General features: G+C 39.5%; 2 protein-coding genes across 5 annotated transcripts; one reads left to right on the plus strand and one right to left on the minus strand.

Annotated features, from left to right (window-relative positions):
* The first annotated feature begins 659 nt into the window (after positions 1–659).
* LOC107304430 lies at positions 660–3,701 on the plus strand. 4 transcript variants are annotated; one of them, XR_001550522.2, is made up of 5 exons: positions 660–952; positions 1,045–1,103; positions 1,482–1,599; positions 3,169–3,282; positions 3,416–3,701. XR_001550522.2 is itself a non-coding variant. In XM_015838498.2 (5 exons), the coding sequence occupies exons 1-5, from the start codon at positions 941–943 to the stop codon at positions 3,452–3,454; spliced, it is 393 nt and encodes a 130-aa protein (XP_015693984.1). In that variant the 5' UTR covers positions 660–940; the 3' UTR covers positions 3,455–3,701. The 4 variants fall into 4 exon arrangements, 2 of the variants coding, with proteins under 2 accessions (XP_015693984.1, XP_015693985.1); XM_015838498.2 differs by having other exon boundaries at positions 1,431–1,599; XM_015838499.2 differs by having other exon boundaries at positions 1,431–1,599; positions 3,419–3,701.
* An 11,498-nt stretch (positions 3,702–15,199) lies between these two features.
* On the minus strand, positions 15,200–16,465 carry LOC102717532 (protodermal factor 1-like). The gene is made up of 3 exons (XM_015838307.2): positions 16,238–16,465; positions 16,007–16,142; positions 15,200–15,856 (listed from the first exon to the last, which is right to left on the minus strand). The coding sequence occupies exons 1-3, from the start codon at positions 16,338–16,340 to the stop codon at positions 15,526–15,528; spliced, it is 570 nt and encodes a 189-aa protein (XP_015693793.1). The 5' UTR covers positions 16,341–16,465; the 3' UTR covers positions 15,200–15,525.
* Between the last annotated feature and the right edge of the window lie 936 nt (positions 16,466–17,401).

Consider the following 17,401-nt stretch of genomic DNA (forward strand, 5'->3'; position numbering starts at 1 on the left):
TGTTATTTATGACTGACATGTCCAATTGGTTTTGTTCTCAAATTAAAAGAATTCAATAATAATAAAAATAATAATAATCTACCCTATAGTGCACCAAGAGGTTTTACTCATTACTCATTTACTCATTGGACAGATCTAACAGCTGATATCATCTCCATCCATTGAACAGCTCAGATCTATTTTCCACCTCCCATCTATTCCCTGCACGCACCTCCTCCCTCTCCGCCTCCGTGACCGCGTACATCGCCACCCGCCTGCCTCCCGAACCCTAGCCGCCACCACTTCACTCCCTCCCGCCGCCTCCACCCCTCATGCTGCCTCTACACTACCCGCGCCGCCTCCGCCTTGCCTCCACCGCACCGCCGCCTCCCTCCATCGTCGTCGCCGTGGAGGCCGCCTCCTCCTCTATGTCACCGCCGCCTCCTCCTCTACGTCGGGGCCACCGCCATTGCCTTTACCCGGGGTCCTCCCCACCGCTCCTCCACTGCCTACGCCGCCTCCCTCCGTCATCGTCGCCTCGGCCATCGCCTCCACCCCTCACGCCGCCTCCATGTTGCTCGCACCGCCTCCGCCCTGCCTTCACCGCACCGACGCCTCCCTTCATCGTCGTCGCCGCGGCTGCTGCCTCCGCCTCCAAGTTGCGGACACGCCACCTCCCCCTCTCCCTCCCAGTCACCGTACCGCGTCGGCTCGGGCCCACGCAGGCCACCGATCTCACCGGTGACCTTGTTCACGTGCTCACCGCCTCCTTCCCCATGCCACGTCTCCTCCTCTCCGGCATCGCTCCCTTCCCAAACACCTAATTACTTTCTTGCAAAATATTAACACCTCTATCGATCAATACTGTTTATAGTAATTTGTCGTGATGTATGCGTGCACTTATCTTCACCCATCAGCCTACTGTAATGGATAACATCGCTGAAAGCTCCCCACTAAATCCATGCTCATAAATGTATGCCGGTGGTCGCTAATCTTCTCTCTGGTTAATTCTCTCAAGAACCTACTACTAATCTTCTTTGGTTAATTCTCTAAAGCACTTTACAGGAAAGGAAGTTTGAGGGTGTAATGGAGATTTCTATACTAAAAGCTTTCAATTCGCCCAGGTAATTGTTTTTGTCATGCCAAAGATGCCGTGTCGTGCATGGTGTTATCATTATCTTATTTTTCAAGTTCGTAAAGTATGATGCAAACTACAAATGAGCTGAGCCCATGCCTGATCTTAAAAGGAGAAAGATATAGTGTTGTGTCAAAGTGGTAGTGGCATTTCACAATTTTTTTGACTTATGTACAAATGTATTTTTGTCCCTACCTACCCTTCCCATCGCATGTTGGTAACATAATCTTATTAAATATTTCAGTGTATGATTATGTTACTTTCTCCTCTTATCAGTCATTTCTTCCAGTTAATTTGTATTTGTTTCTTGATTTAGTTTGTTTAAAATGAGAAGAAAGTGCCATTGTCGGTTGCCTCTGTGCACCAGGTGCTCAATAATCAAGATAGTGCCACACAACAAGATGATCTTTGGGACATATGAGAGGGAAATATGGTGTTGCCATGTCACCGGTGACCTCCATTCTCACGGCACACCAATTGATATGGTCAGTATTTATTTACGGGTGTGCCATTTGATTAAACCTAATTCACGGAGTGTTTTTACTAGGATGTGGATTTTGGGAAGAAATACCGTCGATTATATTATATTGACCACTGGTTTTTTGTTTATTTTAAACAAGATATTTCTATTAATATGCAAATGGAGTTACTTCATATGCAATATGTGTGTGGCTCCAAAATTTGTTATTTACTTCAGTTGGTACATCTCTATCTTGTCTACCTGTATATACTCAAGATCTATTGCTGATTTTTTTGTTTACTGGATGTTTGTATTCTGGGCAGGTAGCCAGGTAGACATTGCCATATATTTGTGTATTTCGGTCTTCTTTTTGTTTAAAGAAATAGAAATCAACATTTCAAAGTGCACCAGCCTTAGATGTATGAAAAGTTCAGAAGGAGATAGGGGATGAAACTTAGATGTGTGGGTTAGTGCTGATCATTTTGTCCTCAAACTTTAGACACTGTTTTTTAGTGTGAAGAATTGGAATGTGTATGGTTCTGAAATGAACTATGCTCCAATTAACATATTCAGTTGTATCCCCTTTTAAATTAGCTCATTTATTTTCATATCTTTCATGAGGCAGAAAAACCCTGGTGGTTAAAAACATGAATTACCAGATGTTATCGTGTAAATTTGCCCTGAAATATAAGTTGGTCATCTAACCTTTTGTCTAGATTTACATGTGATTATTAGTGGAAAATAGTGCACTGCACTAGAGTGAAAAGCATACACTATGTTCGACCGAGGAGTCCATAGCCCTCGTGTTATTGAAGTTTTTTGATGTAAAACAGCCTAACCGAGGAGGCTGGAAGAAGAAGAGAAGTGAAGTAGGAGCAGAATATAGGTTTTTTAGTTTCTGAAACTGTCTTCCATTCCAAATGAATGGGTGATATATATATAGTACATGGTCAAGTCAGTTCATCAACCATATGTTCCAGCTAGATGTAAAATCAAAATTGGCTAAGACTATAGGCAAAACAAAGTGTCTGCTACAACATTTAGCTTATTGCCTAAAGAAAGCTACTACTGCTAACTAGCTAACATAACTAAAAACTAACCAGAATAAGGACTATACTAACAGTTATCAATCCTTCCCAATTGCTAGAAAGCAATTACCATGTGAAACGACGACATCTGTGTTTTTCTTTTTTTGATATACGAATATAGTGCATACTCGTGATCTTTAACTTGTGACAATTTAATTCTTGGGATATTTTACATAATCTGTGAGTAGTAGGACTGTTCTAATTTGGAACATGACTCTGGTTGAAAACTTGGATGAGCCCATGTGAATTATATCTCCTCTTCAATGCACATAATTCCTTTCATTATCAGTCAGCTGTACTCTATGAGGTCTAGAATCAATGTTGCATGCACAATCAAGTGATAATGTCTGGTCATATTGGCAATATCTTGATTTGGTAAGATAATATCACGGCAAGCACCTGATTCGCATTTCCAGTGTAAGCATCCATACTCTTGTGTGTTCATAAACAACACTTATTTCAAAACTGAAAGATCGAAGGAATGTTATGCTGTGGTGAATGAACAGGTTACAATGAGATTGAACAAGCAGCCATGTGAGCATGGAGCAAAGAGGAACCATGGTACACCATATGCCCTCCTTATTGGAAAGAGGGCTCCACTGGAAATTCTGATGTGTATGGTTAGTCCTCGCATCATTTTTTTCCTTCGTAATTTGTAATTCTGATATGCTGCTATAAATCAGTCCAGAACTCCACACCGTATCATTTGCCCACCATAATATATACTCTGCTTCTTTTTTGTTAATTCTGTAGCAGGTAAGATGGCCTTCTAGGTTTGTAAGTGGTTTGTAAGTTGTGCTTTGAGCAAGAAGAGCAGTGAAGAGCTATATGTAGTGTGTAGAATAGTAGGCGATGGATGATTGGATTGCATTGCTGTGTATGTTGGTCTTATTGAGCTCAAGAATGTATTTTTCTTTTTACGACATTTTGTAGTCACACCTTAATGTATGAATATTGCTTTCTATTTTGTTTCCTTTTACTAAACTCATTTTATTTTTGAATGGTAATGTAATTTTGATAATCCATTTATCAAATTCACCCCAGGATGATGATGTGAGAACTAGAAACTATTTTCATTTATTGGAATGAAGTTTTTCATTTATCAGAGAATGACGATAATAGATTTAGACCAAAGCTTCAGGTCGCATTCCTTATAAAGGGAAAAGAAAAAAACGCAATTTATTTCAGTAAGCTTTCCAGACTGTTAAGTTATGTGTGTCTTTTTAAAAAAGTTCTATTTCAAATTACTTTTAAAAACAATATTAATTTAATTTACAAGTTTGTAATAGGTAGCATTTAACTTATCATTTACTAATCAGATATCTCATTTTGCATGATCTTGTTCTTTCTTCCGCCTTTACTCTGAAACTCACCCTTAGTATGGTTTTCCTTTTTCATTTGTCTCATTCCATCCATCTGAATATACAAGTCAATCTCTCGAGTCATATTTATTTTAGATGAAGATGTTAGTTGCATAAATGTTTGTCCATGTATTTGAATTGATGATCTTTTACACCTCATGAAGTTAATTGCCAATCCTCCAATGGACTTTTAGCCTAATAGTGCTACTTTCTTTAGTTGATTGATTTACATTATTAGATACCACCGTAGCGTTAGTATGTGTATATTACTGGTAATAGTAATAATAGTTCTTCGTTCATCTGTTTGGCGCGGTGCTTTTTTGGCGGATCATCTGGTGGTTGATAGGGGCTTTGGCATGGGGAGGGGAGGAAAAGCGGAGGTTGACGCAATCGGGCTGTTGGTCCTACTGGATCGGAGACACTGTGCCTCTTAATTAGTGCGGGTTGAGGCTTGGAGCACGGATGAAAAATGTGACCACAAAACGGTTGTTTCTCCAAACGGCTAGATCAACTAATTTGGTTTTAGATGGATTAAAATTTAATTTACTGTTATCCTCTTCTAATATAAATTGTTACGCAAAATATTTACGTATAAGTAACAAAATATTTACGTATAAGTATTTGCACTGCTTATACATACACTGGGTGGGTGCTTTGCCAATAGATAATGAATGACGCCACTGGTATTGCTTCAGACTGACAACGAGTTCTTCTACAGCAGGATCAATAGAATAAACGGCTGCTACTCTTAACAGATAACGTAAGTCAATTTCATCACACATAATATATCTCAATAATATATGATTTATTTCTCATACACACACTCAGATATTATGCTACAACTGCTACAAATTGATTTTCTTTTCTCTTCTCGATCATCTCTCTTCTATATTCTATATAAGTATAAATATGGTATAGAAAATTTTAGAGTACACTTACATTACTTATTTATTGTAGTCATTTTAAGGCTATAACAAGATGAACCACTTTGCTCATATAAAACAAGCAAATTTATTAGCACACGATTAATTATGTATTAATTATATTAAACTTGAAAATAAAAGGTTTATTTGTGATTTGGATTTTTTTTCAAAACGTAATTAATTTTGCATTAATAACATATTTCATTTTACACCAGCAAATTGATTTAAGCTGTTTGGTCAAAAAAAAAAAAAAAACTCCCTGACTAGTGGCCTTACCTCATGTATGTTGTAGATAGTATGGGCGTGATTTAGGTACACGTGAAGTCGGTTCATGAGCCATGTGCTATAAATTAGCGGAGCATTCACTTATTTGGAACCGTCACCCACTGCCATAGACAAATAGGTTAATTAATTGCTATGTCTAGGACTGTCCAATGATTAAATATCCCTAAATTTGTTGCCTCACCGTGCCCTATTTGAATCCCCTCTTCGATGAGTCGCTCTGTCCTAGGTCGTTATGATATTGAACCTTGGCCACGCTGTTGTTAAGCAAAATATGCCAGAAAGCTCCATCATCGTTCCGCTGCCGAAAACGGCAACCTAAACCATTTTGGCCCGTTTAGTTTCCCAAATTAATCTTTTTTTCAAAAACATCACACCGTTAGGCCTGCTAATGTGTTGGATGAAAATGAATTAAATGGCTTGGATTTTAATTTGGATTGTTTTGGTTCGGTGTAAATAGATTGTTACTTCAAATGAATTGGATTGAGTTGGGCTATAGAGACAATGGATTGATATGGACTGGGTTTGGTTAGGTGATTTTAAGTTCTAAATGGATTTAACCCGTGGAGGGCAAATGGATCCTTAATTGGTAGCTAATAGATAAGAGAATAAACATACGTGGGACCCATATGTATAAATTGATCAAAATTTGCACAAAGTTGCTCTTACACATAATAAATCATCCCATCAAATTTCATTCAAATTTGATAAATATTTATAGTGTGAACGCGAGTTTTAAAATTTTAGGTCCGAGTTTATACATACTAAATGGGCACATCCATTCTACTAGAGTGGGTTGGATCCATTTTAACTAAATGGTTTGGTGCGGGTTAAACTAAAATTGAAGTTAAATTGGTTTGGATTGGATCTTAATAAAAAATAATTAGGGTGAGTTGGTTTGGTAGACTAGCTAGTAAAGAGATGGATTAGAGTGAATTTGTATTGGATCCAAATCCATTGGCAGACCTACACACCGTATCTTTGCACACCTAAATAAAACATTAAATATAAATAAAAAACTAATTACACAATTAACTGGGAAATTGTGAGCCTAATTAGTCCATGATTAACCATAAGTACTACAATAACCACATATGATAATGACGGATTAATTAGGCTCAATAAATTTATCTGACCATTTTCTGACGAATTATAAAATTCGTTATTTTATTGGTATCCAAAAACCTCTTTCGACAACTAATCAAACATTCGACGTAACACCAAAAATTTAGGTTTCCAGAGCTAAACAGCCCTTGTCATTGGGGAAATACGGATGCACCTCCGTACCTTCCTTTGTCACTCTGTCCCAAGGGCAGCACCCTGGTCGATCTGCTCCGACCGTTGAAACCCAGAGGAACTTACATCCTTTGCCTCTGAAGTTATATGCATCGTTAAAGTGTCTTTTCTTAAAAAAAAAAAGATAACATCGTTAAAGTATGTACGACTGGAAAATGCTTATTAGATGAGAGAATTAATAAAAGCCCGTTAGATAGCGATATTTTCCATATGCTTCTAAGACAAGATCCTTAGCATAGCATCGTTGCTTATAGTTAATTAATCAACCGGGTGCATATGCATGTATGTGGCCTCACTTTGGAGGCTGGAACAAATGCTTGATGATGTGACATAAAAAGTGCCCTTGCATCATGCTGTCGATCGATCGGTTAAAGATTGCTCTCCGATGTGTTTAAATGAAAAACAAATTAAAGCAAAACTCATAAACAAAAAAGCAAAAATTATCTCGACACTGCCCACTCGGCGGCCGGCCACTCCTGCTGTCCGCCTCACTTACGTGCCACCGTCCTACTGGCGCTAGGAATGTAAACACGATCAGCTAGCTCGTTTATTGTAATTTAAGATCGTATAGTGAACACTTTACTAAGACAATGGGATTATATTACCCTTTTATTAAGCTATTTTCGTTTCTAAAATTATTATTTTTCCAGGATAAAATTAAAGGTACTGTTGAATAGTTAAAATTATAGATATGAGAAGTTAATACTTCACCGATTAGAAGCATTTTCAAAAAGTCAATAAGAGCTATTACAGTAAATGATATAAATGAGTTTTAAAAATTATCAAATCATATTTATGATTACACGTAGGAGAGAGTAAAGAAGAGAGAAGAAAACGGACTATATTTATTGTATATTTATAGTCACCTACAACATAAGCTTCAAAACACTTATAAGTGTGTATCAGAGATAAATCATTATTATATAATTAATAATGTAATATACATTTATGCGTAAATATTATATAAGTTAACTCTATATTAACTCTTGATAAACATATAAATATTAGTCAGTTTTTATTTTCTGGTAGACCTTGACTTTGGTTTAAAGATGAAATCGTGAAAGCGGCTCTCCGGGGCCGGCGCGAGGTATCGCTGCAGGGTCGATCGATCGACACGCGCGCGCGGGCGGGGCTTCTTTGATGGCGTTGCAGCTTTGCAGGAGTAGCGCCTTCGCTTTCTCGCGCGCCACATGGACGTCCTCCCAGCCACACACACTACTGCACATGAGCGGGCGTGCGTCCAGCTGCATGCGGGCGGCTGCATTCCGAGCTGCCGCGTCCCTGTCTGAATCGGGCAGGAATTGCATTATTGCGTTATCCTACCCTATATTCCTATCGATAGTTGCTAGCTTTCGCTACTTGCTACAGGGAAGCAGCTGTCCGGTTGTTCACTGTCAGGCCATTCACAGTGTAGTGTATGGTGTACCTTGGTATGTTACGTATATGAAACCACTACGTAAACCACTTCTTTTATAGTGGAAGCTGCTCTAAATAGAACCTACAAACCCTGTGAACTTTCTCGGTCTCTCCGTCAGCCTACCTTCTCTCCCTTTCCTCTCTCCGCCTCTCTCTCTCCCTCTCCCTAGCCGCCTTTTCCTTTCTCTGTCTCTCCCTCCCTCTCTCTCCGCCTCTCCGACACTCCCTCCCTATCTCTTTGGCGGTCTGGCGCGAGGCGACGGTGCTCGGGCGGACACCGCGGCGTTCGGCACTCGGACGGAGGCGACGGCGGTCCCGGCGGGGGGACGCGGCGGCGTTCGACGCTTGGGCGGAGGCGACGGCGGGCGGATGCGGCGGCGTTCGGCGTTTGGGCGGAGGCAATGGCACCCGGGCGGCGGGCGAACACGGCGAAGCCCGGGCGATGGCGGCGGTGGTTGGGCTCCCGGGCAACGGCAGCAGTGGTCGGGCTCCCAAGCGACGGCGGCGGTGGTCGGGTTCCCGGGTGACGACGGCGGTTGTCGGGTTCCCAGGCGATGACGGCGATTGTCGGGCTCCTAGGCAACGGCGGCAGTGGTCGGGCTCCCGAGCGACGGTGGCGGTTTTTCGGGCTCCCATTCGACGCCGGCGGTGATCGGGCTCCTGGCAGACGTGACGGTTGTCGGGCTCTGGGGCGACAACAGCGGTGGTCGCAGCTTGCAAGCACCCAGGCGACGCTGGGAGGAACTGAGCTCCTGCAGCGCGTAGCCCTAGGGACGCCCTAGCCGCTCTCGAGGTCGGGGTCCTCGTCTCCTGCTTGGGGCACGAGGGGCTCTGTCTTTCGGCCAAAAAGTGCAAGGTGGCAAGATTTTGCATGCATGGCATGTTGGGGCTGAACGCCACCTCAGCGCAGTGTGAATGGCCTCACTGTCATGTCGATATGAGGCCTGGAAGGCTGGCATAGTATATAGAGACGGCTCTTGCGGTTCCGTACTCTATACTCCGTGTGCTAAGCGTCTCGTCAATTTGGTAATTTTATGTAAGGAATGCTAAATTGATATATTAAAGCTTATGTTTTGACTTGATTTTATGATTTTTTATCATATTTTCCCCGGTCAAAAATATTTATAGTTTAGGATTATATTTGGTTAACCTTTTAAAACTTCAACTATCAATTATTTATTAAATGCTTATTTAAATATAAAACAAATGACTTACATATATTTTTCTTGAGTGGTACATCACAATACCGTAAACTTATTTTATTTTCTAAATTTGTTCAAACAAAAAATGGTTGTCACAATTTTAAAGGTTTGACTAAATCTTGTTTTAAACTATAAATATTTTTTTACCTAAGAGAGTACTTTATTTTACATTTTAAACTATAAGAACATTTATGTAAAAATATTACCTCTAAATTATTTTTTAAATTATTAATATGTTGTTTTGCTTAGTTTTATTATAAGATAAATGATGAGGCCAAAAATGGTGTTGTATATAGAATAAGCATGAAAGACATGAACATGAGTGGTGATTCCATACTAATGCTAAACATATGTATTATGAATAACGAAACATGACTGGCTTGGTCTCACATCAATTGGAAGTAGGACTATGTATGCATAACCAATCTCATCTGTACAAATCCCTAACACTTAACAAAGCACTTGTAAGGAATATTCCTCCACCAAGTATAAGCATATTCTTCAAATTCAAGAGTAGCTCGATGCAACTTCTTCTCTTCGCAAGAGGATTGGGCTTAAAGTTCAGTTTTCAATTGATTTACCCATTGAAAATACACCTCTAGATCAGTGCTTTCATAAAATGGGAGCTGGATATGTATTATTCCTAGCATGGTTGGTGAAACAAGTCATAAAACATATATGATGAATCTCTCACAACCTCACCTTCTCATACCAACCTCACTTTCCTTGCAAATTATAGAAATAATATATGTGCGGTTGTAAACAGATAATGATGTTCAAGCAAATTCAAGACTCAAATTGAGGTAATAGGTTGGTTGTTTCTTTGTGGAGCTTGGCGGGGGTATATATACAAAAGCAACCTGAAATATAGTTATTGTTAAGATAGATAACAATCTAAACTGGAACTTCAATTCTTAGTGTTGATCCAAGATGCTTAGAGTAGAAACACAAAAATCGTGCACAAAAAATATTGAGTTTTCTGCTAAACAAAGGGTTATGATAGGGATGGATGTCTTATGTTCTAGACCTAGCAAAATTGCACCGCAAGATAGATACCAACTGATTATGTATGAATCAGTTGCAAATGATCATACAAAGTGCGCTAATGATTCAACACTCGTGCACAACACCAACAATTATTCTCTCTACTTATCTTCTCACAACAAGTTTTTTCTCCTCTTTTTTTAAGCACTTTTTCAGCAACTTTATGTTTAGAATCTTTTCTCAATGCTTTTTTCACCACTGTTTTTCTCTAAAGATAACTCAAGAACATATATAGGACATGCACAAAAGACATATATGAAACCGGGTATAACCAACAAGTAGAATAAGGCAGGATCAAAGCTTATGGGAATGATAAATATGGTTTACTTATTTTAGTGGGGAAATTTCAGAACAACATATAGATACAAAGGATATGCAAATGAAAAATGATCAGCAACCAAATAAAGACTAATGAATTGAAACTTAACAAAACTTGCTATAACAACATATGTGAATCGAATATTCTTTAGGATTTTGTGGATAGGAATAGCACGAATATATATAGCTAGGAATAAAAAATCATTTTCTGATAATGAAAGCTTTGATACCAGATGATATGTTGCAAATATGGGGTGATGTCCTGATATTCATGACATAGGGTCTCAACAGACTAGCCTCAAAGAGGCCAAGATAACTAGGTACAAGCTTGGCAAATAAAGCTCGAAGCCAATGACCTTCTTAAACTGGCAACATAAATCTACGATTCACCCAACCACACTCTCAAATAACCAACCAACCAAACGTACAATTGGACGATATCCTCTAAGGAAGTAGCGCCAATTGGTAGACGATGAAGTGGCCATTTTTGTAATCCCTCAATGAAATCACAAGAGCAAAGTGTAGATATATCTCTATATTAATTTGCTAGCGCTAAACAAAAGTGGTCCGTATTCGATTGATCATCCGAAAGTCTTCTAAATGATAAAATATATGGCTTATTTATACCGGGAACAACCTTCCTAGTTGACTGTGAAATGGTTGTTGAGCTTCAAGATAAATGGTCTAGCTCAAAGGTATTCAATATTCATTCTCGATTATGTTAGCACAACCCTTTCAACTTCTATGCAACCTATACTAATTTAGCAATAATTCCTAATGGGGAAGTTGAAATGAAAAGTTGTTTATTGGAGGTGAAAATATACTTGATTATATTTCCAAACATATGTATTATGAATAGGGAAACATGACTAGCTATGTCTCATATCTCTTGGAATTAGGGCCATCTACATGTAGCCAATCTACTGATCGATGCAAACCAACATGAATTGAGTTGTGATCACTTTGTCTCCCATATAATCCATACCACCCTTTATGTAGTCCATCACAGATGTAGATTTGGCCTTGTCCTTGTATCTAAACCTTAGGAACAAAAATATACACCATGTTGATAGTATAAAGTCTCATCAATATCACAGTTAAATTCCGCAAGAAAGGAGTTCACCCTTAGTCGCATTTTTATGAGATGGTGTCGTCTAATTCATATATGGTTTACAACTCTCATGGTATATTCATAACTTCTCTTTTTTATTACTTACACAATGACGAATTTGGTTTACACTGCAAATGTTCATGGTTACATGGCATAGTGATGGAATTGTTGTAGTACTCAATACTTGCCTTATCTCTATACTTGTAGATACTAGATTCGTACCAACAGAGTAAAGCCTAGGAGATGTACTTAACTCCAGTGTAGGTCCAAAAAATAGGGTTTGAGGTGTGAATAATTGACAAGGAAGATAGAAAGAATTAAATCAAACACTCGATCGACTAATAGGCTAATAGGACCAGCCAATTAACATGTGAGCATTATAGTGAGACAATTAGCTATGTTATTGATATATCAATGAGTAAAGACTGGCAAAGATCATCGACTATAGTCTACAACCAATTGATAATCGACAAAGATCTATAAAATATCTAACCTAACTTAGTAGGAGTAATCTTGACAAGTCGGGCCAAAGTAATGAAGCATCAGACTGTGCCCAACAATGTCAAAGTAGACGCTAAACAGATCAGTATTTATTATCAGTAAGGAACGGACAAGCCAATGATTGCCACCAGGTGATAGCAAGCATAGATCTACCAACATGATCTAGTTGATATAGCTTATTAAGGATAGGTCAGACCAATCCAATGCATTATAAGACCACACTTAATAAGAGATAGATTGACTTGCTAGCAAACATAGGCAGGATATCAATCTCATTAGCCGATGATTGATAATTTATTGACTAGAACTCCGATAAAATAGTTAGCAAGATAAGTCAATTTGCTATAAACTATTGATAAATAGAATCTAATAGATCGGACCTAGCTAAGATAGAGACTGAAGATAACAAAACAACCAATATCAAGTCAACATAAATCACTTAAAGTGGTTGACTAGAGCAATCAAAGATAAGACTTCCCTAACAAGAAAAGAAAAATAACTAATCTTGCCTAGTTACAATAGATATTTTAGGAAAATATAAATTGTCTTGCATGATTCCTTCTTAGACTCGGCATTTGCATACATCGATAGAATTCTTTCCTCAACCGAACGTACTTGGTCTTCTCCTTTGAAAAGTATATACCGTTTTGGGTATTCCTTATCAGCTTTATCGGCTTGTCTTTCATTGATGACTTGTCTTAATCACGCCTTCCACTATTTATCAAATATGGCCTAAGTATCAAACCATTCTCATCGGTTGAGTCGTGCTACGTCAGTAGGCATCAAAGCATGTATTTTGTGCTTAAGTCTCCATTAGCTCTACCCATTACTTTGGCATATTGTCTACTGAAGAGGCTCATATCGGCAAACCAAATTTTAGTGTTAACAAGACTTTAACATAACAATATGCTTGAACCTGTAATTATATAAGCCGACTTGCAGCATTGCCTTACGAATAATAATACAATTACGAATAGCGTTCACATTGCATAGATGTGTAGAATTTATATTATGCCACAATAGCATTAAAGTTGCAACGAAAATAAATTAGCCTTAAAGGCCTATCAAACTAAGTTCGTGTAGGGTCATCGAAGTTACAGACACCTATAGGAACAAAGTGAATCTATTGTATACACTTGACTTTTGTACCAGTTTGTCACGGACTTTGTTCAATTATGTAATATATCATTGACTTTCGCTTAACTTATGTGATTTATCATCACTATCCAATTAGCCACTGTTAATACAATATATTTTTTCTAATGACTGAAGTACCCCTTGGACACACAATTTGGTGTTAGTACAATATATTTTAGTTCTAATGGACAAAATACCCCTTAGACAAAAACTTCCAAATTTTGGCCAGAATTTCAAATTATAAACACCATATTTGTAAAACATCCAAAATTTCTCCAAAATCTTACAATTCGATAATTTAGAGATTTGTCCAAATTTTATAAGTTTTTGATCTAGTGCTATTTTGGTCAATACGAATGGTGTCTACATGGATGCCGATGTTAAATCGTATAAGTTAAGCAAAAGTCAATGAAATACCATGGGACTAAACATAGTCAGTAACAAAATTTGAAATTGGACCAAAATCAATGGTACTTAGAGCATATTTGGATTGAGAAACTTTTAGAAATCTCTGGACTTTTTCCTACAAGTCCCTCCTAAGGGACTACAAAATTTGTGAGGGACTACACAAAAAAGTCTAAAAAAAGTCCCTCCTGCTTGGGACAAGAGGGACATTTTTTTCTAGAAGTCTCAGGGACTTGTTTGGATCCAAACATGGTCTTAATGAATTTTCTGCTAGGAATAAGAAGGAGAAGTGGGGTGCATGCAAGTGTCTACAGCAGGAGGAAATATTGCAAGGCCAAGCCCGTACGGTCAGCAAAACATAATTTATTAGCTCATGGGCCATGGAGCTTATTCAATTTTCCTGCTACCACGTGAAATCAACGCCATGAAGCCCATGACCCTATGGGCAGCAAATATTAAATTCCATGCAACTGAATTTGGCGTTGCCTCAGATTTGGTGCGGCCGGCCCATATTGGTTTGTGGGTTTTGTCACCGTTCACCGAGACAAAGCCCAGGAGCAGACCGCGCTCCCGTCTGAACTAAAGGGATTACGCCAATTAAATATCTATAAATTTGTGTTACAATTTCATTCTTACTTTTTGTGTGATTTTTATATCTAGCAATTTTTAGACTGCTCGCTTTCTTTGTTCTGACATGTTCTCGTTTTTTTACATATATTGATTATCATGATCAGGCCAGCATTATTTTTGACATAGTTGATAACATCTCGGAAGTGCTGTTTAGCGATCAGAGGGCTACCAGAAACATATGGTTGTTGATAGCTAGACCAAAGGGAAGAGCCTATATATAACCCGGGTGATTTTCCTTATAATTATACGAATTTAACTATAATATAATTATAGTGTTACTATAATTTAATTGGTATATAATTACAAATATAACTAGTACATAACTAACAAATACAACTAGTACATAACTAACATATAAGTACCATGTAAATAAAAAAAATCTCCGTAGCTTAGTGCTAGTTATATTCGATCGAATTACATGTTAGTTATACCGTAATTATATACTAGTTATAATTATACTAAAGTTACCCTCATGTGATTTTAAGGAAGAATCACTCGTGTGGTTGATATAAGATAGATGCACACCTCTCATGTACAAGATACATATCTCCCCCTCTCTCTCATCACCTAGAAACCAAGTAGTCAGTGAAGAAACAAAACAAATTTGGACACCTAAGCATTAAATGTACATAAACATTAAAACTAATTACATAGTTATGGAAGAAATCATGAGACAAATCTTTTAAGACTAATTAGTACGTGATTAGCCATAAATGTTACACTAACCACGTGCTAATGATGGATTAATTAGTCTTAAAAGATTCGTCTCGCGGTTTATTGGCAGAATATATAATTTATTTTATAATTAGAGTATGTTTAATACTTTAAATATGTGTCTCTATATCCGATGTGATGTTTTTGAAAAAAAGATTTTACAAACTGAACGGGTCCTAAAAACAGAGGCCAGTTCATCGACCAACAAACCAATTGAACTAACATTATTCTTAAACACATTAATTTCGAACAACAAGCACAAGATAAACAAACAAAGCATTCACCGACGACGAGACGTCGATCGTGGCGCCGTGCATCATATCGAATTAATGGCAAACACACACAAAGAGGCAGAGGCAGCTGAGGTCAGATGTGACTGTCCAAACACACACGCACACACATCTTAATTTGCAGTATATGCATAGGAGGAGAATGACTCATCCATGCATGGACTTATTGAGAGAGTAGCTAGCTAGCTTAGAGATGGCCGGAGATCGACGCAGGGCGGCTGGCTGGCGAGTAGCTAGTAGTGGCAGGCGAGGTTGGCCTTCTTGAACATGGCGGCCTGCTCGACGGCGGCGGCCTTGGAGGTGAGGCCGAGGAGGATGCAGTCCTTGACCTGGTGCGTGGTGTAGGCGAACTTGGCCTTCTTGGCGGCCATGGAGTTGATGTACGCGGCGGCGCCCTCCCGGAGCAGGTCGCCGTAGCAGTCCTTGCGGGTGTTGCACAGCGCGTCCTGCAGCGTCTGCAGCTTGCCGCCGAAGAAGGAGCTGCACACGTCACCGAACGAGCCCACGATGCTCCCCAGCGACCCGATGCACGAGATGATCTTGTCCGGGTTGCTCTTCCAGAAGCTGCATGCCCACAGGTACGTACACGCACGCATCACATCACCAGATAGATAGATGATCAGCATCGACGTTACTTGCACCGGTGATCATATGTCTACTCACTTAATTAATTACTCAGAAATTGACATGTAATTAACATATATAGTTTCTTACTCGCAGCTCCCGGTGAATCCGGTCATCGGTGACGGTGAGTAGCCACCGCCGCCGCCGCCGCCTCCATACCCTCCGCCGCCGCCTCCACCGTAGCCTCCACCACCGCCGTAGCCTCCACCGCCGCCGCCGCCGCCGACTGCCAAGAAGTGAGATCGTCGGTACCCGCAAGAACAGACATTATTGTTGTCAACTGAAGGGTACAGTACACAAAAGTACACACAGATCGCTTACACTTCTTCTCAGCGACGTGACCACCCTGCATGCTCCTGGTTGCAGAGCTCTGGGAAGCAATGCCGACCAGGAGAGCTGTGACCAGAAGGATCTTGCAGACCATCTTCTCTCTCTCTCTCTCTCTCTCTCTCCCTAGCTCTGATCTCTTCAACTCGACAAGTAGCAGTAGCAGTAGCTAGAGATATATCAAGAGAGAGAGATGCTTGTGAGTGTGCCTTGGGACACTGCTCCTGCAGGGGGTATATATACAGGTGAAGGGCTGCACCTACCGTGTTCGTTTGCATGGACGCTGTGTGGGATGTGATCTTGCTGCCACGGCATACGGGCAGTTGGCCGCCATTGAATGCCTCCGTTGATCCATCCAGCTCAGTATGCCACATTGCTGATCCCATCCCATGAACACACCCGGCGCTGAACTGAATGATTTATATATGTTGCTTAATTAGATCACAGTTCTGTATCATGCCAAATTCAGGGTACCATCAGAATTCTGTGGTGTTACTGCCAATGATCTGCCTAATTTACCGTATGATCCAGAATGGGGACTAACTGCATAACTGTATACTATCTTGAGGCTTTGGTGACGATCAGTAGATAGATAGACATGTTTCTTGTGCACCTGTGCAGAGAGTAGTGTACAAAACTGCTGATAGCTAGCTTTCCAACATGACAAGGCATGGCCGACGGGTATGGTGTACAAAACATGCATGGCACTATCAGCACTGAAATGGTGTACCCGACGGAGGGGATTAAATTGGATTCGGCGCTTGCCACCTACTCACTATCTACTTAATCAGATTGGGGTATGTTCTTAATTGGCTGGCCCCCTTTAATTTGCCAAAACAGAAGATTGCAACTTTGCAACGTCGATCGCCTAGCGGAAACAGTGAATTTTATCATTTCTTTTTCTTTCAGATAATGATGATTAGTGGATTTCATCTATTACCAGAAGTACGGGCAATTGGCAGTTAATTGTCCTTTTGGTTTAGAGCTTTTTTTATAATCCTTGAAAAATTATCTTGAGCTACCATATTTTTCAGCGTAAAAGTTTAGTGTCTTGAGGTATAATTTATGCACCTTAAGATAGCAGAATTTTGTACTAATTTTTTTGTTACATCAAGATACTTCTCATGTATGTAAAAAAAAACTCTCTGTTTGAAGGCT

The sequence above is a fragment of the Oryza brachyantha genome, chromosome 6 (genome assembly GCF_000231095.2).
Source record: "Oryza brachyantha chromosome 6, ObraRS2, whole genome shotgun sequence".
Lineage (NCBI taxonomy): Eukaryota > Viridiplantae > Streptophyta > Magnoliopsida > Poales > Poaceae > Oryza > Oryza brachyantha.

Excerpts from the sequence above, each read along its gene's own strand:
- LOC107304430 (XM_015838498.2), top strand. Across the intron at positions 1,600-3,168 it reads ACGGCACACCAATTGATATG|GTTACAATGAGATTGAACAA; the intron begins GTCAGTATTTAT and ends GTGAATGAACAG. Across the intron at positions 3,283-3,415 it reads TGGAAATTCTGATGTGTATG|CAGGTAAGATGGCCTTCTAG; the intron begins GTTAGTCCTCGC and ends TTAATTCTGTAG.
- LOC102717532 (XM_015838307.2), bottom strand. The coding sequence starts at position 16,340 with ATGGTCTGCAAGATCCTTCTGGTCACAGCTCTCCTGGTCGGCATTGCT. Across the intron at positions 16,143-16,237 it reads TCACGTCGCTGAGAAGAAGT|TCGGCGGCGGCGGCGGCGGT; the intron begins GTAAGCGATCTG and ends ACTTCTTGGCAG. Across the intron at positions 15,857-16,006 it reads GGATTCACCGGGAGCTGCGA|CTTCTGGAAGAGCAACCCGG; the intron begins GTAAGAAACTAT and ends GTGGGCATGCAG.